Source organism: Ascaphus truei, chromosome 1, assembly GCF_040206685.1.
Source record: "Ascaphus truei isolate aAscTru1 chromosome 1, aAscTru1.hap1, whole genome shotgun sequence".
Taxonomy (NCBI): domain Eukaryota; kingdom Metazoa; phylum Chordata; class Amphibia; order Anura; family Ascaphidae; genus Ascaphus; species Ascaphus truei.
The window spans coordinates 225193818-225220779 of record NC_134483.1 but is presented as its reverse complement, the minus strand read 5'-3'; the positions used below and the strand labels follow the sequence as shown (position 1 = coordinate 225220779).

Here is a 26962-nt window from a genome sequence, read left to right as displayed (position 1 = left end):
CCATTGCCCTGCGGTGCGTGTCACCGAGCAGGTGAGTTTGGAGGCAGACTTCTCGTAGTGTGATCAGGTAATTAACCGTTTTTTCATGGCGCTTGCACAGCTTGATGACTTATTTCCAATCAATATGAGGTTACCAATTAGTGATTTTGGCGCCAAATTGGCAGACTGTTCCTATATATAGTGTGATGTATACCATGTTAACTCACTTCTTGATAAAGTGCATTTTAACTGCACGAAACGCGTAGAAGGTTGCAGCCTTCCGTTTTTTATGTCCCTGTAATAAAGAATATTTTTTGCCAGACCTGCTACCACCTTTCTTGCTGTGCGTTGCACCAACCAACACTGTACTGGATTTCTCCCTATTGGCAACAGCACGCAGACTGAGAGGAACTCTGGTGACAATTATTCGTGAGTACATACCTGGGGCCAGCCCAATGAGGTTAGGGGGGGTGTCTCTGTGCATCTACCCCTGCCTTCAGGGCAATTGGAGCCCTTTTTTAGGTTTGATACAATATTCATGTCCCAGAAGTGTACCTCTTACATTACAACCTGGTGGGATTTCATGCTTGAGCACCACATCACCTTTACTCAGGCCGTATGTGGTTCGTTGTTAGCCCTGTGTGTAGCCACTTAGACAGCCCCATGTACCAATATATATTGACCTCCGTTTCAAGCAGGAGACCATATAGAGCGTACAGAGCAGTAAATATACACCCGCACCGGAGAAACAGGGTTCCCGTATGTCCCTAGAGCTGCCCGTATCAGTACGGTTAATGGTTATAAAATTGCTTTAGTGCAGGTACGGGGCGAAGCCCTGATTGCTTTGTGTTGCATGGATCACTGCTGGCTATCTGTTGGAATTGGCTGGTGTTAGCAGAAGTCCAGGCAGTGTGTTTCTCCCTGCTTGAGTCGTGGTACATGGGTTGGAAATCTTGAACCGGCAGGGTCAGGCTGTATGTGTTTCGTTGTTAACCCCATGTGCAGCCACGTCAGAAGAGCCCTGTGTACTACGAGTATATGAACCTCTGTTTTAAGCAGGACAGAGTGTATAGAGCTTATAAAGTGGTAGACATACACCGCACAGAGAGCAGAGTAGCCCTATGTCTCTAGAGCTATCTGGATCAGATCAGGACCGGTCACTAGTTATAGCTAAAACTGCAAAGGTTAGGAGAGAGATATCTGGAGAGATTGCGGATTGTATACCGCCAGAGGTACAGATGCAGCCGGCTCTGAAAACCCCTTGGTTGGTAAAAGGTTGGATGGCCAACCAAGTGATGTAAGGAAAAAGGAGCAGTGAGCACGTGTTACAGCAACCAATCTGATTGTTATAACACATGATCAGTACTTATGTGTCAACTGCGTAGAGACCTGTGAGGACATCGAGGAAGATACGATTGTAAAGAAATACGAACGCAGAAGATTCTTCAAGCAAGAGAGGAATGAGGGCTTCTTTAAAGTTCAAGTGCCCCTTGCCGCCTGCAGGATGGCTTTGGATTACAAATAGGCTGCCATGCTTGGATTATTTTGTATTTTTGCTGTGGTGTGAAGTGTTTCTTCTTAGAACCTTGGTCCCTGACTCATTTTTTGTTCACTGGTTTTCATTTTCTTTCCTTTAATACCTTTATGATGTCACTAATAATTTCCACCTCTTTTCCTCTCCTGCATTCTTGCTTTCTCCCCAAGTGTCACGGGACTCATTCTCTTTCTCTGTCTAATTTCTGAAACATCTGTAATGTTACAGCTATCGGACTCTCCCTACTTGCAACCAGGCTATGTGCATTATAATGTCATATGCCAGATACATAGCCTACCAGATAACATACCACATAGCGTACCAGACACAACACCAACTGGTTTTTATATATGTTAGCCTAGCATAAAAGCCTGCCAAATGAAAATGAAAAACGTCAGTATCAACATGCATTACCTATTACTTTTTTTCTTCTCCGCACCTTCTCTCTCCCTCCGCCTCCCATCCTCTTCTCCCCCTTCTATCATCTCATTGCTCTCCCCCTTCCCTCTCTCCACATCTTTCCTTCATACCTTATGTCACCAATTCTTTCTGCCTCTCCGCCTACTTCTCCCTCTTCCTCCTCCCCCTCTCCCCTTTTTATCTCCTCCCTTCCCCCTCCCCACTACCCCCAACTCTTTTAATCATCCTCCTTCTCCCTCCCCCCATCTCTCCCTCCACCGCATCGCTTTCCTTTAATATTCTCTATCTGCCACCAGGCTGTGTGCATTACGATGTCATGTGCCAGATACATAGCCTACTTTATAGCCTACAGCAGGGGAGCGCAAACTTTTTGTGCTGCGCCCCCCTGTCTCTCTGCCCCCGGCTCTCGCGCCCCCCTGCCTTCCTTCAGCCGCGTCAGATGATGCTGCGTGGGCGTGTGACGTCAGGTCACATGGTGCCGCGGCATCAATAGACGCCGCGTTGCCATGGCGACGCAACACAGGCGGCTGAATCCCGGTAAGTAAACAGTTGCAGGGGCCTCACGCGATCCCCCGGCATTTAATTTAAATGCCTGGGGGAAGAGCGCGGGGCCTCTGCAACTGCCCGCGCCCCCCCAGCACAATCTCCCGCCCCCCCTGGGGGTCGCGCCCCCCACTTTGCGCACCGCTGGCCTACAGGATACAACAACCACCGGCTTTTATGTATATTAGATTAATCCCCCTTTGTGTTAATGAGGCGACCTCGGCTCTCCTTGAGCATGAGTAAGAGCAGGCCTGCACAACATACGGTCCGTTCTCTGTGCGGCCCGCGGTGAGATTTAAAAAAAAAAAAAAAACTTTAAAAAAAAAAAACCTTAAAAATAATAAAAAATGGCGGCGATTCCCCGCGGTCCCCGGGGGGATGTGAGGTGCATTGAGGTGAGGTGCAGGGGGGTGAGGTGCAGGAGAGGTGAGGTCCAGGGGAGGTGAGGTGCAGGAAGGGTGATGTGAGGTGCAGGGGGTGAGGTCCGGGGGGGGGGGTGATTGGAGGTCCAGGGGGGGTGATTGGAGGTGCAGGGGGGGGGTGTGATTGGAGGTGCAGGGGGGGGTGATTGGAGGTGCAGGGGGGGGTGATTGGAGGTGCAGGGGGGGGTGATTGGAGGTGCAGGGGGGGTGATTGGAGGTGCAGGGGGGGTGATTGGAGGTGCAGGGGGGGTGATTGGAGGTGCAGGGTGGATGATTGGAGGTGCAGGGGGGGTGATTGGAGGTGCAGGGGGGGTGATTGGAGGTGCAGGGGGGTCATTGGAGGTGTGGGGGGTGATTGGAGGTGCAGGGGGGTGATTGGAGGTGCAGGGGGGGTGATTGGAGGTGCAGGGGGGTAATTGGAGGTGCAGGGGGGTGATTGGAGGTGCAGGGGAGGTGATTGGAGGTGCAGCGGGGGTGATTGGAGGTGCAGGGGGGGGTGATTGGAGGTGATTGGAGGTGCAGGGGGGGTGATTGGAGGTGCAGGGGGGTGATTGGAGGTGCAGGGGGGGTGATTGGAGGTGCAGGGGGGTCATTGGAGGTGAAGGGGGGGTCATTGGAGGTGAAGGGGGGGTCATTGGAGGTGCAGGGCGGGTGATTGGAGGTGAAGGGGGGGTCATTGGAGGTGAAGGGGGGGTCATTGGAGGTGCAGGGGGGTCATTGGAGGTGCAGGGGGGGTCATTGGAGGTGCAGGGGGGGTGGTTGGAGGTGCAGGGGGTGGTTGGAGGTGCAGGGGGGTGATTGGAGGTGCAGGGGGGATGATTGGAGGTGCAGGGGGGATGATTGGAGGTGCAGGGGGGATGATTGGAGGTGCAAGGGGGGAGAGTGATGTGAGGTGCAGGGGGGGAGGGTGATGTGAGGTGCAGGGGGGGAGAGTGGTGTGAGGTGCAGGGGGAGAGTGATGTGAGGTGCAGGGGGGGAGAGTGATGTGAGGTGCAGGGGGGGAGAGTGATGTGAGGTGCAGGGGGGAGAGTGATGTGAGGTGCAGGGGGGAGAATGATGTGAGGTGCAGGGGGGAGAGTGATGTGAGGTGCAGGGGGGGAGAATGATGTGAGGTGCAGGGGGGGAGAAGGATGTGAGGTGCAGGGGGGTGGGATGTGTGTGGTGTGCAGGGGGGTATTGTGTGTTTGTGGAGAGGGAGTATTGTGTGTGGGTGAGGGGGAGAGATGGGGGTATGAGAGATAGATGGGGAGTATCGCAAAGGTTGATAGTGAGGGGTTCTGCGGGAGATATGAGGATGATGATGATGATGATGATGATGATGATGATGATGATGATGATGATGATGATGATGATGATGATTTTACCCGTGCAGACCAAATTTTTTTTCCTTGGAGCATTTCGGCCCTTCTCGCTTTACGAGTTGTGCAGGCCTGAGTAAGAGGGTGCGTAATGGGGGTTGGTGCCCCAGTTTGGGGGGATGTCCCAGGGGAAGGGTTGTGGGACTTAACTCCTTGCTTGCCTTAGTTTTTTAGTAAGGCATTGCCAAGCAAGAGTCTTGAAAGAGCTGAAAGAAAATACAGCAGTCTAGCTCCAGAAGACTTCTTGTTCCAATCATGTTAAAACTAAATCGACACAAGAAAAAAATGAGCAACCGGGATTGTTGCTTTAACTGCACATAAAATATGTCAAAACGAGGCACTGTGAGATGGGCTGATGCTGCGGGTGCAGGACCAGAGCAAGATAGACAGAGGATTTGTTTTAGGTTTTGGAAAGTACCACACTACTTCGAAATAAGCTGAGCTAAGAACATGATTGGTGCTTATTATGCTTTATGATAAATAATACTAAACAGATATGGACTAAATTTAGATGTGCTACAAATTCATTTCAATAAACCAGATCCTTAATAGAAGAACTGAACCTAATTTGAAGAACAGCAACAATCAGATCCATTGTTCTAATCAGCTTTAACTTCTCAGTTAAATGTAGTAATGTCGGGAAGAATTTATGAGATAATAGCAATTGCGGTTAATTTTAGAAAGTAATTATCTAGAGGCGACATAAAAAACATTTACAGGTCTGAGTTCACTGGTAATAGAATACTGTAAGATGAGAAAGGAATTATCTGCCAAAATGAGAATAATATGGACAAACGGGTTTACTAAAAATGGAGTTGACTTATTATCAGATTTTATTTTAAGTGAATTTTTGTTTTGTTTTTGTACTGTGACTATTTATTGTTTAACAAATTATATCTATGATTATTATAATTTGTATGTTGTATTGTGATGTTTGGTTTTGTAGTGTATCATATTGTGTTATATGTTCACTGTTATAAAAATGTTGACAATAAATAAAGAATTAAAAAAAAACAAAAAAAACATTTACAGTAGGTTTGCATTAATGGCTGTGACATGCATTTCATTCCATCACTGCACTAAAGCTCTCAGATACATTACGTAACCAGCAATGCCGTTTTGCAGACCTACTTACACTGGATAGTGTAGGCTCCCAGCTGACCGGCAATGTTAAATGGGCAGGGCAGACGGCCTTGCAAGACATCTTGTTTTACTTGCAAAAAGAACTGATACCTACAAAAGAAACACAAAGGATAAATGCATTTCACAAATGGGAAGCAGTTGAGCTTCTTCTGATATTTATCATGAGGAATTGAGAATTTTAGAGAAGACTACGGGCCTTATTCAGAAAGCCTCGATAAGGCCCTTATCGAGCTCTTATCGACCAAAATGGCTACTCGTATTCAGTAAGCCTCGATAAGTGCTCGATAACGGCCTGTATCGACGCAAAATATTATGATCAAAAGAAAATCGCGAATTGAGTGGCAATCAGCCGCTTATCGATCATTTTTGGAAGGATCATAAACTCGCGCGATTCAGATACCCGCGAGTCGGCTGTCGCCGCCTATCGCAACCCTAAAAGGCAATCTTCTCCCCAAATCCAATTCACCTCCAAATTTTGGTAGATTGGTGGGGAGATGCCTCGATGAGCTGCGATGTGTCGGGACTTAGAAAAAATCAGGCCCTTTTCCTGCCTCGGATTGATGCCGGGGGTCTCCAGAGCTGATAGCCATTCCGGAGTCCCCCGGCATGCATCCGATGCAGGAAAAATGCATTTACCGCAACTTCATTACCTTAGCGGCTAACCGCTAAGGCAATGAAGGGGTTAAACACCCGTGCCAGGCTTACTGTGGCTAGCGAGGGTGGGTGAAGGGGGAATTTGGCCCTTAGTGGCTGTTTTGGCCTTGCGGGGGGGTTGCGGGGGGGGGCTTAACCCCTTCATTACCTTAGCGGTTAATACCGCTAGGGTAATAAAGGGGTTAACCCAACCGCTACCCACCCGCAAGGTCTAGACATCCATACTTAGGGCTAATACCCCCTTCACCCATCCGTGAAGCCTAAGCACCTACCCCGGACTGACTATACCCACCCTGTACCCATTGAGTAGTATAGTGGTACATCATACCCATATAATAATAATATGGGCATGATAAGCCACTATAGCACTCAATGGGCACCCTAATTACAATACATTAATACACAAGACACACAATAATAAAACATAACTAAACTCCAAAAAAACACACTTCACTAAATAAAAACAGTAGCCAGCTAATCCAATCAATACAAGCAATAACAACATCAACAATGAATTAATTAAACCATTAACCAATCAACCCAATTAATTCCTAAACCAACTCAAAATGAATAGTAACACTAACCAATCTAAACAATGAATTACTACAACATTAATGAATTAATGTAAACAGTAAAATAGAAAGAAAGAAATTCTAACAATATCTGAAATAAACATAAAACGCATTAGCTAACATAATACAACATTAACTAAAAACGAACACCAATCGCAAACATTTAATTACCATTAAGCAAGAAAAAACAAACAATCACATCCACATAATAAACTGAAATGAAAAAAAGCAACAGCAATACCAAGCCACAAATGCCCCCCAAATATTGTCATAATAATGTATTAATCTGTACCCTAAAGTGGTACAGATTAATATATTATCAGTCAATGTGCCTCCCCCAAAAAATCAAAAAACACATCCAATGAATAAACCTGTAAAAAGAGACATTTACAAACATTCAATATATTACTTACCATTAGAAGCGGTGGCCCTCCGACTCCCGGGGTAACAGAAAGCTCACGTACCTTGAAGCCCTCCAACAGCATCCGATGCCATCCGCCATGAAGATCCGGATCAGGTACCCCAATCTTCCTTTATCTTTCTTTAATCACCTTATTTTATCTTCATCTGTCACCATTTCTTGATCTTCTTTATCTTCTATCTTCATCTGTCAATCCAAAAAGCCCCATGGTAAATCCCAATCGATGTTGTCTCGTCGTCTTCTTGGGCTCAAATGAGGCGTCACGGCCTTAAATAGGGCTTGTGACGTCACATTTAGCCTCAAAATGGTTAACAGCCACCTGATTGGCTGTTAAAACCATGTTCCGACTTTAAAAAAATTTTTTTTACATGACGTCAGTTAAAGGGAATGATGCCAGCCAATCAGAATGGCTGTGCTTCATTTGCCTTTAAGATGATGTCACGAAGCCGGCGTCACATGGTATTTCAGCCAATCAGATCGTGGGAACCAATTCCACACTCTGATTGGCTGAAATACCTTGTGACACTGGCCATCTTGGATTTAGTGACGTCATCTTAAAGGCAAATTAAGCACAGCCATTCTGATTGGCTGGCATCATTCCCTTTAAGATGACGTCACTAAATCCAAGATGGCCGGTGTCACAAGGTATTTCAGCCAATCAGTGTGTGGAATTGGTTCCCACGATCAGATTGGCTGAAATACCATGTGACGCCGGCTTCGTGACGTCATCTTAAAGGCAAATGAAGCACAGATTGGCTGGCATCATTCCCTTTAACTGACGTCATGTAAAAAAAAAATTAAAGCCGGACATGGTTTTAACAGCCAATCAGGTGGCTGTTAACCATTTTGAGGCTAAATGTGACGTCACAAGCCCTATTTAAGGCCGTGACGCCTCATTTGAGCCCAAGAAGACGACGAGACAACATTGGTTGGGATTTACCATGGGGCTTTATGGATTGACAGATGAAGATAGAAGATAAAGAAGATCAAGAAATGGTGACAGATGAAGATAGAAGAAGGTGATTAAAGAAAGAAAAAAGAAGATTGGGGTACCTGATCCGGATCTTCATGGCGGATGGCATCGGAAGCTGTTGGAGGGCTTCAAGGTACGTGAGCTTCCTGATACCCCGGGAGTCGGAGGGCCACCGCTTTTAATGGTAAGTAATATATTGAATGTTTGTAAATGTCTCTTTTTACAGATTTATTCATTGGATGTGTTTTTTGATTTTTTTGGGGAGGCACATTGACTGATAATATATTAATCTGTACAGGCATACCCCGCATTAACATACGCAATGGGACCGGAGCATGTATGTAAAGTGAAAATGTACTTAAAGTGAAGCACTCCCTTTTCCCACTTATCGATGCATGTACTGTACTGCAATCGTCATATACGTGCTTAACTGATGTAAATAGCCATGTGTAACAGGCTCTATAGTCTCCCCGATTGCGCACAGCTTCGGTACAGGTAGGGAGCCGGTATTGCTGTTCAGGACGTGATGACAGGCGCATGCGTGAGCTGCCGTTTGCCTAATGGGCGATATGTACTTACTCGCGAGTGTACTTAAAGTGAGTGTCCTTAAACCGGGGTATGCCTGTACCTCTTTAGGGTACAGATTAATACATTAATATGACAATATTTGGGGGGCATTTGTGGCTTGGTATTGCTGTTGCTTTTTTTCATTTCAGTTTATTATGTGGATGTGATTGTTTGTTTTTTCATGCTTAATGGTAATAAAATGTTTGCGATTGGTGTTCGTTTTTAGTTAATGTTGTATTATGTTAGCTAATGCGTTTTATGGTTATTTCAGATATTGTTAGAATTTCTTTCTTTCTATTTTACTGTTTACATTAATTCATTAATGTTGTAGTAATTCATTGTTTAGATTGGTTAGTGTTACTATTCATTTTGAGTTGGTTTAGGAATTAATTGGGTTGGTTGGTTAATGGTTTAATTAATTCATTGTTGATGTTGTTATTGCTTGTATTGATTGGATTAGCTGGCTACTGTTTTTATTTAATGAAGTGTGTTTTTTGGAGTTTAGTTATATTTTATTATTGTGTGTCTTGTGTATTAATGTATTGTAATTAGGGTGCCCATTGAGTGCTATAGAGGCTTATCATGCCCATATTATTATTATATGGGTATGATGTACCACTATACTACTCAATGGGTAAAGTGCGGGTATAGTCAGTCAGGGGTAGGAGCTTAGGCCTACCGGGTTTGTATCGGGTCAGGGTGGGTTAACCCCTTAATGACTATAGCGGTTAGTAACCACTAAGGTGATTAAGGGGTTTGGGGCCATTAGAATGTTTTTATTATGTACTGTATACTGTATATGCTTTCTTGCTACGGAGGACAGAGGGACATGCTGTTGTGGTAAGTAAAACTGTATTTATTTACTTTATTTTTGTATGCTAATGCAGTGTTTAATAATGGGCAAATAATCTATTATCCATATCTGGATAATAGTTATTTTGCCCATTACTGTACTGTATGGGTTTGGGCGGAAGGGGGGGGGCGTGTATTGATGTTTCTTAAAATATTTATTAATATACATTTCTTTCATAGTGTAGATGTGCAGGAGGTCTCCAGAGCTGAACCACGTTGGTTTTATGTCTGCATCCCGAGATACAGGTACCTTTATGGGGTGCCGGTATCCCTCTGCATTGAAATGTCCCGCGTCACGTGACCGGGACATTTCCTTGCATAGGAGATACCGGCACCCCATAAAGGTGCCTGTATCTCGGGAAGCAGGGGGTCCCTGGACCTGAAACCAACGCGGTTCAGCTCCGGAGACCCCCTGCACATATACACTATGAAAGAAATGTATATTTAAATAAATAATTTTCGGGCGACATTTCAGCTGTGAGAGGCGGCTCTCTCAGAGCCGCTCTCTCTGCAGCAGAAATGAATCGCTCGGTTTAGGCCTTTTCAGAGGCTCGATGCTCTCGCTGGCAGCAACTCACCCGTTTTGGGAATTTTGCTATCACAGGTAATCGAGGCTTTCTGAATACCGTGATAGCAACACCCAAAAAAACGTAATTTTAAATGCCCTGGTGATCATTTTTATCAACCCTCTCTGAATGAGGCCCTACGTGTCATGCACACTACCTATTCAGGCAATAAAACAGAGATCTCCTTCTAACAATAATTGAGGAATGAAACAACCACAAGAGGGCAAGGATTATCCAGTGCATGTGTATTCTGTTTTGCCCAATGGTCAAAGCACTATAAAAAGCAGTAGTGCTGTGCTCCACTACGGTACAGCATGATCCTTTTAAATAACATCAATGGCTGTGGTATATTTATGCTATAAGAAGAGAAAGGGGGCAGGGGGACGTGTAATATGTGCGTGTGTGTATGTGCACGTGTCTATATTGTCTTGTATCATCCCAAGAGCAGCAAAATACAGGTAAACCCCGTTATAGCGCGACCCGTTATAACGCGAATCGGTTATAACGCGGTCTGAGCATGGCTCCCGAATTGAAAGCCTCCATTTTGCCGCCTTACCTGCATCTCAAATCCTCCATTTTGCCACCTTACGCTCTCCTCTTCCTGCTGTCCACGTCATCTCTCTGCCCGTCCGTCGCGTGCCATTGGTTTTTTTTTTTTTTTTTTCAAACATTCAATTCAATGCTTTATTGACTACCAGACACAGACACAAATAAACATTAATACATTTTGTACAAAACACATGCAGGGATTGAACTCGGGATCTTCTGATACCAATGCCTTGCCTCTTACCTCTACACCAGGGTTTCCCAAACTTTTTTTTCCGTGACCTGGTTATTTTTTAACTTCTTTTTCGTGACCCACTAAAAAATTTATCGCCTATACTGGCCTATAGGGCCTGCACAGACACACACACAGCCACTGATATACACACACACACACACACACACACACACACACACAGCCACTGATACACACACAGACACACACACAGCCACTGATACACACACGCACACAGCCACTGATACACACACATACACAGCCACTGATACACACACACACACAAACACACATAGCCACTGACACACGCAGCCACTGACACACACTGATACACACACAAAGCCACTGATACACACACACGCAGCCACTGACACACACCCAGCCACACAGAGACACTGCTACACACACAGAGACACTGCTACACACACACACACACACACACACACACACACACACACAAACACTGATACACACACAGACACTGATACACACACACTTACACTGATACTGATACACACAGACACTGATTCACACACAGACACACACACACACTGATACAGATACACACACACACACACACACACACACACAGACACTGATACACACACACACTCCCCTATACGCACACAGACACAAACAGTGAATTACAGGCAACGACGGATGTGAGTGACTGGAGGGGGGGCCAGGGACACTTGGGTGGGAGAGGGGGGGGGGGGCAGGGACACTTGGGTGGGTGGTAGGGAGGGGGCCAGGGACACTTGGGTTGGCCAGGGACACTTTGGGGGCCAGGGACACTTGGGTGGGTGGGAGGGAGGGGGCCAGGGACACTTTGGGGGCCAGGGACACTTGGGTGGGTGGGAGAGAGGAAGGCAGGGACACTTTGGTGGGTGAGAGGGGGCCAGGGACACTTGGGTGGGTGGGAGGGGGCCAGGGACACTTGGGTGGGTGGGTAGTCGGGTGGTCAGGAGGGGGCCAGGGACACTTGGGTTAGGGGGTCAGGGACACACTTGGGAGGGGGCCAGGGACACTTGGGTTTTGGGGGCCAGGGACACTTAGGCGGGTGGGTTGGTAGGTGGGAGGGGGCCAGGGACACTTTGCCAGGGACACTTGGGTGGGAGGGATGTAGGGGGCCAGGGACACTTTTAGGGGGCCAGGGACACTTTTGTTGGCCAGGGACACTTGGGTCGGTGGGTGGGAGGGGGCCAGGGACACTTTTGGGGGCCAGGGACACTTGGGTGGGTGGTGGGAGGGGGCCAGGGACACTTTTAGGGGGCCAGGGACACTTTGGTGGGAGGCAGTGACTGGGTGGGGTGACTTACCTTGCCGCCGGACGCTTTCCCCTGCTGCCCCGTTATCCCCTGCTGCCCAGGACGGGAGGTGGGATTGGGGGCACGGGAGGTGGGCTCGGGAGGGGGTGCCACGGGAGGTGAGCTCGGGAAGCTGGCCGCGGGGGTAAGCGGGCCGCAGTAGGAGCTTGTACTTCCACCCTCCCCCATGTAACGTGCTGGCCGCAGAGGAGCTGGTACTTCCTCCTCCGTCTCACGTTGGGAGCAGGGGGGAGGAAGGGAGCGGGCCTGCTTGCCCTGCACAAGCGCGCGGGGGGAATCGCTGCCATTGTTTTTTAACTTGAGCGGGGGGGACGGGAGACACCACGCGGCCAGCCTCGCTGCGACCCGCCAATTTTGGTGCCGTGGCCCGGTGCCGGGTCGCGACCCACCATTTGGGAAACGCTGCTCTACACCATAGGCTTGGTGTGACAAGACATGACCTATAAATATATTTATCCTCTACAACACATTGCCACAGGGTACATGTCAATGTTAATCTTAAATCTATTTCTAGCTGTCAATGACATCACACAGCTTCTGTGGTCTAGTGGTAGAATGCTTAACCAACATATGAAAGGGTCCTGGGTTCAATTCCTGTATGAAATGGTAAAATTAACTTTTTTAATAAATTATTATTTTAATTATATTGTATAATTTATAAATATATAATTCTTTATTATTCTTTATTAAGTAATAATTATTCATTAATCAATAATGATGTATTAATAATAATTCTTTATTAATCATTCTTTATGATTATGTATTACTAATAAGTATGATTATTAATTATTATTAACAGTTAATTAACTACTTAATAATTATTACTAAATACTTAATAATAATTATTAATACTTATTACTAAACCGTATTAATACTTAATAATTATTATTAATTAGTAGGTATTAATAATTGTTATTAATAATTAAGTACTGTGTGATGTCATAGATAGCTAGAAATAGACTTAAGATTTAACATTGACATGTACCCTGTGGCACTGTGTTGTAGAGCAGGGGTGAGCAAACTTTTTATGCCGAGCCCCCCTTTTCATCCATGAAATTTCTCGGGCCCCCCCTGCCTGATGTAATCAAAATCACATGACGTCAGCGCACGTGAGCTGGTTCAGCCATTGAGGGCGAACCAGCTTTGTAACGCCCCCGCCACGCGTCTACAAAAAAAGTATTTATAGCACAAATTACATAACTTAAAAATAAATATTATAATATTTGTCTAATAGCGTTCCCATTTCTGCTGTATTATTAATCTCTCTCTTCCCGCCACATTAGAACACCTCAGGACCTCTATAACCTCTTCCAGTCTCTCCCTGTATTTCTCACTCCCCCTCCAGTCCCTCTCTATTCCTCCCCTCAGTGTCTCCCCCTCCCCCCCACTCTCTTTCCCTCCCCCCAGTGTGTGTCTCTTTCTCCCTCCCCCCATTGTCTCTCACTCTCTCCCTCCCCCCATTGTCTCTCACTCTCTCCCCTCTTCCAGTCTCACACTCCTCTTCCAGTCTCTCCAACTCCCTGTATTTCTCACTCCCCCTCCAGCCCCTCTCTATCCCTCCCCTCAGTGTCTCCCCCCACTCTCTTTCCCTCCCCCTGTGTGTCTCTCTTTCTTTCTCCCTCCCCCTAGTGTCCCCCTCCCTCCATTGTCTCTCACTCTCCTTCCAGCCATTGCCTCTCCCTCCCCCAGTGTCTCTCTTGCACTCTCCAACCAGCTATTGTTTCTCCCTCCACCCGGTGTCTCTCTCACACTCTCCCTCCAGCCATTGTGTGTCTCTCTCCCTCCTGCCAGTGTCTCCCTCCCTCCCACCAATGTCTCTCTCATCCCCATCCCCATGTAGCTCTTTCACCCCCCCTCCCCATGTCACACTCACTCTCACCCCTCTCCCCATCTCACACTCTCACCCCCCTCATGTCACTCACACCCTCCCCATGCCTCAGTCTCACACTCACTCCCCCATGTCCCAGTCTCACACTCACTCCCCCATGTCCCAGTCTCACACTCACTCCCCCATGTCCCAGTCTCACTCTCCCACCCCCCCATGTCCCAGTCTCACTCCCCCCATGTCCCAGTCTCACTCCCCCCCATGTCCCAGTCCCCCCCCCATGTCCCAGTCTCACTCCCCCCCCATGTCCCAGTCTCACTCCCCCCCCATGTGCCAGTCTCACTCCCCCCCCATGTGCCAGTCTCACTCCCCCCCCATGTGCCAGTCTCACTCCCCCCCATGTCCCAGTCTCACCCCCCCATGTCCCAGTCTCACTCCCCCATGTCCCAGTCTCACTCCCCCATGTCCCAGTCTCACTCCCCCATGTCCCAGTCTCACTCCCCCATGTCCCAGTCTCACTCCCCCATGTCCCAGTCTCACCCCCCCCATGTCCCAGTCTCACCCCCCCCATGTCCCAGTCTCACCCCCCCCCATGTCCCAGTCTCACCCCCCCCCATGTCCCAGTCTCACTCACCCCCCCCCATGTCCCAGTCTCACTCACCCCCCCCCATGTCCCAGTCTCACTCCCCCCCCCATGTCCCAGTCTCACTCCCCCCCATGTCCCAGTCTCACTCCCCCCCCATGTCCCAGTCTCACTCACCCCCCCCCCCCATGTCCCAGTCTCACTCACCCCCCCCCCATGTCCCAGTCTCACTCACCCCCCCCCCCATGTCCCAGTCTCACTCACCCCCCCCCCCATGTCCCAGTCTCACTCACCCCCCCCCCCATGTCCCAGTCTCACTCACCCCCCCCCCCCCCATGTCCCAGTCTCACTCACCCCCTCTCCCCATGTCACACACGCAGGAAGCAGGAAGCAACGAGATGCTGCTGTGTACTGTAGCACAGCGCAGCACAGCGCCACCTAATGGCCAAAAGAAAAATTGCAGCTGCAGACGGCTTTTTTCCCTCTGCTCCTGGCAAAATCGCCGCTGCTTCCTGCGCCCCCCCTAAACAATCTTGCGCCCCCCAGTTTGCGCACCGCTGTTGTAGAGGATAAATATATTTATAGGTTATGTCTTGTCACACCAAGCCTATGGTGTAGAGGTAAGAAGCAAGGCATTGGTATCAGAAGGTCCCGAGTTCAATCCCTGCATAAGTTTTGTACAAAATGTATTAATGTTTAATCGTGTCTGTGTCTGGTAGTCAATAAAGCATTGAATTGAATGTTTAAAAAAAACAATGGCGAAATGAGATATGAGCACGTGGACAGCAGGAAGAGGAGAGCATTGGTAAGGCGGCAAAATGGAGGAGAATTAAATCTGTAATGAGGAGGCTCGTGAAATTTTAACGCGACCCCGGTTGTAACGCGGTCTTGGGGTTGTGGACCCCAAGGATCAACCCCAAGGACCGCGTTATAACGGGGTTTACCTGTATATAGATGCCTGCCGATAGTAACTACCTTAAATTATTTACAGTAGGAGAATCTTCTAAAATATATATTTAAAACAAGGAGGCTCTGTATTTGAAAAGGAGTTACACATAAAAATGGACTTTTGCAAAATTGAGAGGGATTTAAACCCAAATTGACATGCATAGGAAGTCCCAAATGTATGATGGAGCAAACGCCTTGGCTGATGATATGTTTACGGACATCATTTATTAAAGGGAACAGAGTAACACAAATGTAATGCATGTGATGTGAAATAACTGCAACGCACTTGCATAAAAAGGTGACAACGTGCCACTTTGTCCCTGAAGTAAGCCAAGTACAAAAATCAGAGCACTGTATAAGGCTAGAGATACATATTACAGCTCTGCTGGCCTTTCCTAATCAACATAACATAACACAACTACTGTAGTACAATACTTTACCTTGTTATTTCTTCCTTCAGTTTACATGGATCTTCTGCATAAAACTTGACACCAAAATAAAGAGTGTATGGCGGCCCAGCTGCAAAACAAAATGTACGTGTTCCTATATTATTTTTATAAAACGCAGGGGACGAGGGGTGCTGAAAATTATGGGATTTTCAAAGGTGGATAATCCTATTACTTGTGGCATTAACAAGGAGATTTGCGACAGCACGAAAGCTGTCAAATTTACAGTGAATGTCCATTAACATGAGATCAACGCTATCATACTTACACGAAGCTTCCCCAATTACTGTAATTTAAGGGACGCTTACCTAAAAAAGTATGATGTAAACAAATCACTTGAATGGGCTCTAAGGTGTCTCCTCGTGCAAGGAGGTATTTTATAGCATAGTACCACCATATGTAAAAATAGTCCTGTCATTTTATAACTGCACATCTCTTCATCTAAGTTGTACAAATACATGTAAATAAAGGTCAGGTAAATGTGATGCAAGCTGTGTTGCATTTCCCCCCCTGAATGAGCTGCTGCTAAAGTTTTGCAATAAGGCTGCTTTAAGAGAGCAGATTGCTATCCAGAGAAGGACTTACTGCTAATCAGGTCTTTATGTTCTGAAATCGTTTTCGCAGGATCCAGCCAATACTGTAAAAAAAAAATACAGAAATGCGTGTTAACAAAATGAGATTCAGAGACACCCAGGCACGAAGCAGACCGCATTATAACCATGTATTTCCCCAGGTGTTTAATCTTTCATGAATGTATTCTATATGTGAAAAAATGTCATGTTTAACACATTTCACACACAAAAAATAATGATCTCATGTACAGTAAGTTCTTGCTTTTTTGGTTCCTCTATTAAGGTCTCCACACTGGCTCCCCATTGAAATGCAATATCTTTCTGCTGTATGAAGCACTGCTGTCCATGCCACGGTGTTTTCCTGTGTCTCACAAATAAGGAAGAGTAGAGGCCACACGGATTTTATAACTGCAAATCATTTATTGAAGCTCAATAAAGTGTCCAACGTTTCGACTGTCACAGCAGCCTTTGTCAAGGAGTGACGCTGCTGTGACAGCCGCAGTGATGGACACTTTATTTGGCTTCAATAAATGATTGCATTTATAAAATCCGTGGAGCCTCTACTCTTCCTTTCATGCGTATCCTGTACTTGGATTGCAGCGGGTCTTCCCTCGTCGAGTTAGTGAGCACCAGTATCAGTATCTCAGATTTATTTTGGATTATTGGTGTGCAATACTTCCCCACATTACATCGCTTTCCTGCTGCATGTCTCACACATCCTTCTGCAATAACTCCTGTACACTCTCTCTCTGCTCCCAACTACTCCTTTCCTATTCCCTTATATACCTCTTCACAGTCTCACATCCAAGACTTTGCTAGTAATTCCCTATCCCTATAAAGTGGCAATCCAAGCAGGTGATTATTTTTTTATTGTTTGCATCAGATTGAAGCAGGGGTTATCTGGAGCTAATCCCGATTGATTTAAACTTCGGGGACCCCCTGCTCCTGGAGATACAGACCCGTAGGGGGTGGCAGTAGTCGCTGCAGCTCAGCTAGCAGGGGTCACGTAATGGCCACTTTTCAAAGCTCCTACGCCCTCCAGGCAAATAGGAAGCCGTAATGTTATTTGGTGAGGGTACTTATTAGCATACGTGATCGGGGGCTTTAAACTTTGCCAAGATACCGGCACCCCTTTGGAGGTCTGAATCTCAGGAAGGGGTCCACAGAGTTGAAATGAATGTGCTCCTGAGACCCCCTGCTTCAATCCTATGTTAAATATTAATATAAAACCGCATGAATTGCTCCTTTTAATCAGGCCTATACAGTGTCCAACTCGTATACCCCAACTTCCTTCTCCTGTGTTGTATCATGACATCTGTCACCTGGAACCAAGACCAGCGCATCACCACTGCAAGGATCATGATGAGAAACAACAGAGGCTCCACAATGCCAGCAGCTGAGACTTGGTGCTTCAAGCACTTTACTAAAGAGAAATGGTAGCAAACTACATGAATTCATACATCCCATCATAATATGTTCCTCAGGTGACACTAGTCCTAAACCCTCCTTTTTACCTATTCTGCACACCAAGTACAATGACGATCACATAAGAGAAGAGCAGGTTAGCTTGCTAAGAGGCACACATTATGATTGTCATAGCAAAATGTCTACTCCGAAAGTGGGATATAAATGAGATTAAATGCAGTTACAAGTAGAAAATAGTGCAGTTGCTCAAAACAAACTTTTATTTGCATTCATACAGATGTAGTAAGACTTACTGCCTCTGTTGCCACAGACCGACAGGCTGAAATCTGTGGCAGTCTGTGGCACCCAGAAGCAGTAGGTTTGGAGGCCTTGGAGGATTAAATCAGTGTTAATCGTCCCGAGAAAGACAGTCTGTAATAGCTGTGCAGAGGAGTCCCAGAGAGAAGCTGTCTCTATCTCTGTGTCTCCCTGAGCAGCTCTTACAGAGATGCAATGTTTTATTATTTTGCTATACTGTATAGAAAACAGGGGGTCTTCGGAGGTGAACCCCATTACTTTCAACTCCGGGGGGCCCCTACTTCCAGAGATATAGACCTCCGTAGGGGGTGCCAGTAGCGCTACTGGCATACCATATGGAGGTCTACATCTCTGGAAGTAGGGGGGCCCCCCGAGTTGAAATTAATGGGGTTCACCAACAGAGAGACTCCCTACTTCATTACAGTACATAAAAAGAAAATTAATAAAATACAGTAAAACATTAAACATACATAAACAAAGACTCAGATGTATGTTTCCCAGGCATAATTATCAGTACCTGACTTCACCTGTCACAATGGGTATTTATTTTTTTATTTTTAATATCTCTATAGTAACCAAATGGTTTGGATAGTTTATACCAGGGGTGCCAAACTTTTCCCTGTGCGCACCCCTGCCTGCTCTCCTCAGTGCCTCGCGCCCCCCCAGCTCAGGCCCGGCGTCAAATGACGTACGGGGTCATGTGACATCACTTTGCCATAGTAACGTGACCCACGGCTTCATTTGACGCCGGGTTGCCATGACGACGCATCGCTGGAAGGGAAGGGAAGTGTGTTATAGAGGCCTTGCGCTGTCCTCCGGCATTTCATTTAAATGCTTGGGGGGAGAGCACAGGACCTCTATAACTACCGCACCCTCCCCCCCCCTCAGTTTGCGCACCGCTGGTTTATACAATCTTCACCTAATCTCTTTTGTGATAACACGGTTTGTAAACTGTTGTATATGCAGAGGGATTTTTCATCCAGTCTTTTTCTTTGATGTTGTGTTTGACTAAAGATGGCAGAATAATTCCTTTAGAGATTAAGAGGAAAGAGCAAAAATGACCAAATAACATTGGAGTTAGGTGTGCATCTGGGCGGGACTGGCGGAACGGGAGCGTAAGAAGAAGCTGAGGTGGCAGGAGAAGACTATTATCATGTTGGCAGCAACAGCAGGAGGCTTTTGATGGCAATAGGCAGGCGGTGGAGGCGGCGGAGAAAAGCGGAAGTCTTCAATAAAGCCACTGAAGACTTCTGGGTCGGACCGCAGGGGTGCGCTCCTACCCCGCTTTTCTCCTGCTGCTCACATGTATTGTATTGTATGTATTGTATGTATGTATGTATTGTATGTCTCAGTGCTTCACAAAGAATACAGTACAGGGAATTATAATAATACATTTAGCGCAGCAAAATCAGATAATAGGAAAGGAAATCCCTGCCCCAAAGAGCTTACAATCTAAGAGTTTTGATGGGAAACGTACAGAGATAGCAGGTGAGGGAATAAGTGCTGTAGATGGCAGTGTTTGGCCACAATGGGTGGTAGGAGTGACTGTGGGTGTGGGACAATAGCCAGAGGCTATTGGGATGCTTGATTTGTGGGGCAAGTTTTAGAGTTGGTCAGGATTAAATCAAAAGGTTAACACCATTTGCATGGGAGGACTAGGAGAGATATTCCCAGCAGCAGCATGAAGGAGTAGAAAGAGGGTGTGAATACAGGATTTGTGGGGTGCTTTTTATTGAGGGGTAAGGAAGTTGTTGGGAAAGAGGTGTACAGGCAGTCCTCGTTTTACAACGAATGGATTATCCAACGCTATGCAATGCATACCTATGTTAATTTTTACAACGCCAAAACGGCTTATCCAACTCTCTTACAATGCTTTGCAAAGTTGTTTATGTATATATAATATATATATTATACTATATAATATATTATATTTTTATATATTATGTAATATTATACAGTATATATAATACAGTATATGCACTATATAATTTATGTGTGTGCTGCATATCTTATTGTCTGCGTAAAATATTTTGTGTATTTTAGCATTAAAAATGCCTTCAGGAGCGGAACCTTTCATTTAAACAGTGTTCCTATGGGAAAACGTGTTTCGCTTTACAACGTTTCGCTATCCAACGCCATTTTGAGTAACGCATTGTGTCGGATAACCGAGGACTGCCTGTATAAATAATGGTGCAGTGTATGTGCACAGACATAGGTGGAGGGGAGGAGAGTTGAAGAAATGTGGATAGGAGTGGGGAAGTTGGAGAGAATAAAAAAGTTTACAAAGGAGTGAGGAGACATTAAACAGAAAAAGCAATAGGGAGGGCAGTGTGGGGTGCAGGAGGAGAGACTAAACCATGTATTGGAGGATAGGAAGAGTACAAATTATCACAGCAAATTTTCACATGGATCTGAATACTCTCCTGCTGCTGCTGACTCCGCCACCCGACTTTCGCCATCTAAAGGCCTCCTGCTGCTGCTCCTGACAGACATGGTGATCGTCTTCTCCCACCGCCAGCTTCTTCTTTCACTCTAATCCTGGTAAATTGATGGAGGTGGGTAATCGATACCAACATTTTTATTTTTTATTTTTCCGCATGGGGGTGGCAGCCCATGAGGGAAGACCCAGAGGGCTCCCAGCCCAGAGGAAAGAAATAGATTCCCCTGCACTGGAACAAAATGTTATATTATCACATTGACTGTCAGAAGCACAGGCCTGCATCTAGGATTTGTTGAATCAAGAGCTCCAACAAAAGTGTTGTTGTGCAAATACCCTGTCTGATCAACAGGGTATGTGAACTCAGTTGCAGTGACTGTAATATATCAAATCAGATGTGCAGCGTTAGGAATCTTTAGTAGGATTGTAGCAATACTGTTTGGTTATGTGGTGTCCATGATCATTAGGGTCACATGAGTTCAGAAATCCTGTGTGTATCCTTGTTCAAAGTTATAGATATAGAAATATAAAGTTTGTCATGTCTTGACAGTTGTGTTGTGTCTAATTACAAGGTAAAAGAACAAAGTTCAATAATAGTGCTCTAATGACCCTAGGTTGTAAACATGTTATCAGTCACAATTGCTTGATTGAAGAGGAATGATCAAACGGGTGTGGTAATATATAGGTGAGTACTTAGGTATATAGGTGGGCGTACAATATTGACATATATATAATGTCCTGTTTTATATTAACACTTGTTTTTACTATATCTCGCGTCTTTTAGTTTAATTACTTGTCTAGCGAGGTATCTGTGCTGTGTTCCCATCTGTATACTATTCCTTTCCCCCACCCCCCTCCCGTTCTATAACAGGAGATGACGCAATAATCACCATGACAACATGAGTGGCTTGTAAACAAATACTGAACCGCATACATTGCGTTACGTCATTTCCGGTGCTCGGGTGAGGTTGCGTCACTTCCGGTTTCCGGTCACTTCCGGTTGAGTGTAATTTCCGGTGTTGAGTATTCTCAATAAGAGGAGGAACACAGCACACCTATCTTCACTCTCTGACGAAGCGCCGCACAGGCGTGAAACGCGTAAGAGAAGGAGATTTTTTGTCCCTATTCCTGTCTGCACCATGATGTACTAATAAAGAATCTTTTAACCACACTGCTGGAATCCTGTGGAGTCCTATTGTTCCGCTGTGCTCTGCACTGCCGCACCTTGTGGATACCTGATATTGTGTCTAATTACTCCCGCCTCCCACTCTGTGTACCATCCAAGAGTTAAACCCCAATTTATAGGACTCAGGTCCCCACTTCAGTAACAGGTTCTATAGTCTGAGGTAAAATAAAGAGGGGTTACATATATATGTGTATATATATATATATGTGTATATATATATATATATATATATATATATATATATATAATATATAAAACAATTATCGGAAACAGGGAGATCTTTAAGGTTCTCTGGCAGAACATGCAGTGGCACAGCTGGTGGATTCTCAGGACCAGTGGTGGTTTAGAGCCAGGCGATCAGTATTACTTAGCGGATGCTGGCTAAAAGGAGCCTTGCAGGTCGATCGTGACAGCGGAAGCCCAACGGAGAGACATCTGCCGGAAGCCAACTAAAGGGGTACCGAAGCATATGCGAAGTACATGCCTACCACACTAACACAGTAAATTAGTGCTCTAACGGGTGCCGGCATTACACAGGCCTTTATACTCAGGATTAGGCTGCCGCAGGAAAGGACACTGACACACACCTGCACAGTGCTTAGTAGGGTGTTACTGTATGTTCCGGTGAAATCTGAATGCATTGAATGATCATGAGTATCTATTGCTGATTTCTTTATAAATACTGTTGTACTATAAACATTACTGCAGTCTGCCTCCCTTTTTCTTACCTACGGCCATGTGTGGGGTAATGTATAGGGAAGAAGGACTCAGGCCCCCGACTCAGCAGTAGTCTTTAGCCGGAGGTAAATTAAAGAGGTTACACAATCATTTAAAATAAAAAACAAACAAGCGTAAGGTAAAAGTAACACCCAAATGGCTAACTGATGGTGCAAGTCTGTTCTTCCGGCAAATTCTTACAAAGCAACTGAAATAGCATATATAAACATGAATAAATATGTCACACTAATCTGTTTCTTTTGCAATAATATGCCTGAAGAAGGTGCAATATTAACTCACTTTTATCAAAGTGTAGTGAATCTAGGCCATTGTGTGTATCATCTACAACTAACCTGTGAGATAAGGCTTTGCTTGTCTTATCATCATTAGTCACATACTAAAACCGTCACTGTTTGCATCACAAATTATATGCCCTTCTACAAGCAGAGAGGCTAATAGAACAAAGCCGAGCTCTCCACAGGGAGTTACATTACAAACAGAGGTAGTAACTCAGGATGAAGTCTCATTCATCAGCCCCTTATCAAATTGTGCTTCAACCTTTTAATAAAGAATGATGATGATTGGAAGAGATCAGATCAGATGCACAAACATTAGGCTACATGAGCAAGTCCCATATAAATAAAGACAATAATGTTTTTTTTTATTTGGCTTTTCTGGACAGCAATTGAGGATATCACTAAAGCCCAGATCCACATAGCTCCATTATTGACTTTATAAAGCTAACATTTAAGTGTTAACAGGTATCTTCAAAGCGCACTAATGCAGTGTTAAGTGTGGTTTTCAGCCGTAAGGGGCCTTGCGTTGGTATAAAGGACGTTAGTGCTAATGATATGTAAAAGAGGTATTCCCTCTATAAACAGAGCTCTGTTATAGTTAATCTCATAAAAAAACAAACAAAAGAGCACAAAAACAGACATCAACCTTAAAAGCATGGACGTGAGAAAAATAACTCACATTAAAATTACAATAGCATTGAATTATCACTTGGGATTAATACTCTCAAAAGTTTGTCCCCCCGAATCACGTCTCCCTGAGCATCCAAACCTCTTGGAGCAAGTTGAAAAAATGGAGCCAATCTTCCAAGGTTCAGATTAACCTCTAACCGAGCAGGCAGTGCCTGCATCCACTTCAGGGATGTCCGCTCACTCTGCGTCGTCAAGTAGGCTGGCGTCCTTGTTGGTAGTAGTCTCTTGGAAGTTACGCATTGGTCGGAGGTTCATCAGAAGTCTGGAAGATTGGCTCCAATTTTTCAACTTGCTCAGGGAAACTGTGATTCGGGTGACAAACTTCTGAGTGTGAGAGATTAATTACTATTATCAATGTTATTGTAATTGTAATGCGAGATATTTTTCTCACCTTCATGCTTTTTAAGTGTTCTATTTTCTTTATTTATAAAAAGTATGTCCTGGGCACAGATTTATAATGACAAATACATGGTTACAAATACATAGTTACAATGGGTGAAATTGGTTATACAGTATATTATATACAAGACATTGTATGCACAGTTAAAGATAATATATATTATATAACAGTTACAGACCAGATTAAAATGTGACACAGCTTTAGTTTTGAAAGAACTTAAACTGGTGGCGGAAGTGATAGTCTTCGGTAGACTGTTCCAGTTGTGGGGTGCACGGTAAGAGAAGGAGCAGCAGCCGGATACTTTGTTGAACCTTGGGACCATGAACAGTCTTTTAGAGTCAGATCTTAGATGATAAGTGCTGCATGTGGTGGGGGTGAGGTGCTTGTTCAGATAGGCGTGTAGCTTGCCCAGAAAGTATTTCAAGGCAAGACAGGAGAGATTAACTTTACGCCTAGACTCAAGTGAAACCAATCTAGTTCTTTGAGGATTTCGCAGTGATGTGTGTTGTAATTGCATTGGAGGACAATTCGGCATATTGAGTTGTAGAGGGTATCAAGTTTGCCAAGGTGAGTTTGGGGTGCTGTGCCATATACTATGTCCCCATAGTCAATAATTAACATTAGCATCAGCTGTGCGATACGCTTTCTGACCAGAAGACTTAGGGAGGATTTGTTCCTATTTAGTACACCTAGTTTGGCATAGGTTTTGGATGTCAGGGTACCAATGTGCAACCCAAATGTTAAATGGGAGTCAAACCATATGTCCAAATATTTCAAACTAGTAACAGGGGCTAGGATAGTATTAGAGCTGGTTCTGATCTGTAGCTCCTCCATTGGAAGCTTTAGAATTTTAGCCTTGGTCCCAAATACCATTAACACTTGTCAGTGTTTAGAAACAGTTTGTTTTGAGAAATCCAATTTTCAAGTCTCAAAAAGTCAGATTGAAGTATGTGTCTAAGGTCGTAAAGGCTAGGACTGTGTGCATATAAGATTGTGTCATCCGCATACATGTGTATTGAGGCTTCCTTATAAGCTGTAGGAAGATCATTGATGAACACTGAGAAGAGTAGGGGCCCCAGAACAGAGCCTTGCGGGACACCACAGGTGATATCCAAGGGGTTAGAGTTAGTGCAAAAGAAAGACACATGTTGGGATCTTCCAGATACAGTAGGTAGGAATGAAACCAGTTTAAAGCATGCTTCCCTATTCCAGAGCGCTGTAAAGGTTGATTGTTGTTTCCGAGGTATACACAGATAAGAGGACTGCTGATCCAGTGAATTGGACCACTAAACAGGAATCAATCTCGATTTGGGACAATTTTTTGTTGATCTATATATTATCCACTCAGACACTCAGAGACTGGATTCTTGCCACTAGTTGTGGTTTTAACTATATCCCTGTCCAAATAGTTATCTCTATAGGTGGTTAATAGCAGACATGTTATGTAATTTATTAGGTTAAGTTTGTTCATTTGTTTCAACCTATGTATTATGTAGGTGTGAGGATTCGCCATGATGCGCGCGGTAGGCTCCGTCCCCGCTCTGTTGTTAAACAACACCAGCATGGCAGTGACGTGCGTTCCAGGCTCCGCCCCCGCTTTGATGTCTCAAGGAACCGGCATGGGAGTATTACACACTCCAAGTCCCGCCCTCTGAACCCTGTGACACGTGCGGGCTGCAAGCAACCTCCTACCTGATCAGCTGCATTATTGGACACACCTGTGTGTACCAGCAGCCTATGACGATTCACTTCCTGGTTCCACCCCAGCTTGCTATTGGAGTCTCCTTCCTTTTATACCCTACACTTCTAGCGTACCTTTGCTGAGCATAGTCAGTGTGACGCCGTGCCTTGCTGCACTCTGTTACTGATACCTTGTTTTGCCTTGTCTGCCTGATTAACCCTTTGTTGCCTGAACCCTGCTAGTTTCTTGGAATCAGCTTCTCTCCGCTCCTGACCTTGGCAAAGGACCCCGACGATCCGCTCTTCTACAATCCTGACCTTGGGAAAGTACTCCGACGATCCGCTCTTCTACAATCCTGACCTTGGGAAAGTACTCCGACGATCCGCTCTTCTACAATCCTGAACTTGGCAAAGTACCCAACGATCCGCTATTCTCCAATCCTGACCTGGCAAGTATATACGACTACTCTACACTCTCTAACCCTGATCCTGCTTGCACGACCAATCTACATCCTAGGCGCGCCCGCGTGGCTGTGGGTTGGCGTTTCTCAATTCCCTACCTCAGCACCGCAGTCGCGCTTCGTTTATGGTGAGCTACACGTTAGGTAATCATCCGTAGCGGTCCATCAGTATTAATTATTATTATTTTCCCCTCCCATTTCAAAAGACATACAGGGATTTATTCCATCTAGCGTACCAATTTTGTTTTTATGTTTATGATCTGTTATAATAGTAATAATATAATAATAGCATGTTCTTGTATAGCGCTGCTAGTTTTATATAGCGCTTTACAGAGACATTTTGCAGGCACAGGTCCACGTGGAGCCTACAATCTATGTTTTTGGTTCCTGGGGCACAGGTAGATAAAGTGACTGGCCCAAGATCACAAGGAGCCGACACCAGGAATTGAACCAGGTTTGAAAGGCCTGCTGAGTACGTCATGGCTTGTCCATACAGTATACTACTCATAGAAATAACTCCTATATGTTCAGGTGTACTTACAATGCATTGCAAAGCAATATACTGCAGACCCCTCACTGCTGAATTGGAGGGTTTCAAAAAGTACATACCATAAAAATGCAATTGCAGACTTCCCACTGAGAAGAGTAGGATGAAGACTAACCCTCCTATAACAGCTGTGTATGCAGTTTTTGTAAACACTATGCGTATTATGTTGTCAAACTGTCATCATGTATTATTACTGTTCAATCTTCCTTTCAATCTTCGTCTTTCTACAGCATATTAGCACTCTAACAGATGTCATTCTAGACACTCTGTCCTCAATTCACCTGAGGAACTGAAGTTTAGGCCAGGGTTCTTCTAGTAAGAGTAGTTAATCACTAAACTCTG

At 45.3% G+C, this 26962-nt stretch overlaps 1 protein-coding gene across 3 annotated transcripts in view; it reads right to left on the bottom strand.

The window, feature by feature from the left end:
* The window catches only part of EPB41L4A (erythrocyte membrane protein band 4.1 like 4A), a 403094-nt gene that overhangs the window by 243002 nt on the left and 133130 nt on the right, over positions 1 to 26962 (bottom strand). For 2 of the 3 annotated variants that reach the window (XM_075601703.1, XM_075601694.1), the window contains 3 exons: positions 16498 to 16549; positions 15907 to 15985; positions 5392 to 5489 (listed from right to left, as the gene is read on the bottom strand). In XM_075601703.1, coding sequence (XP_075457818.1) covers positions 5392 to 5489; positions 15907 to 15985; positions 16498 to 16549 — 229 coding nt within the window. Of the gene's footprint in view, positions 1 to 5391; positions 5490 to 10560; positions 10641 to 15906; positions 15986 to 16497; positions 16550 to 26962 lie in introns of those variants that run through there. The other variant, XM_075601711.1, reaches the window with a different exon arrangement.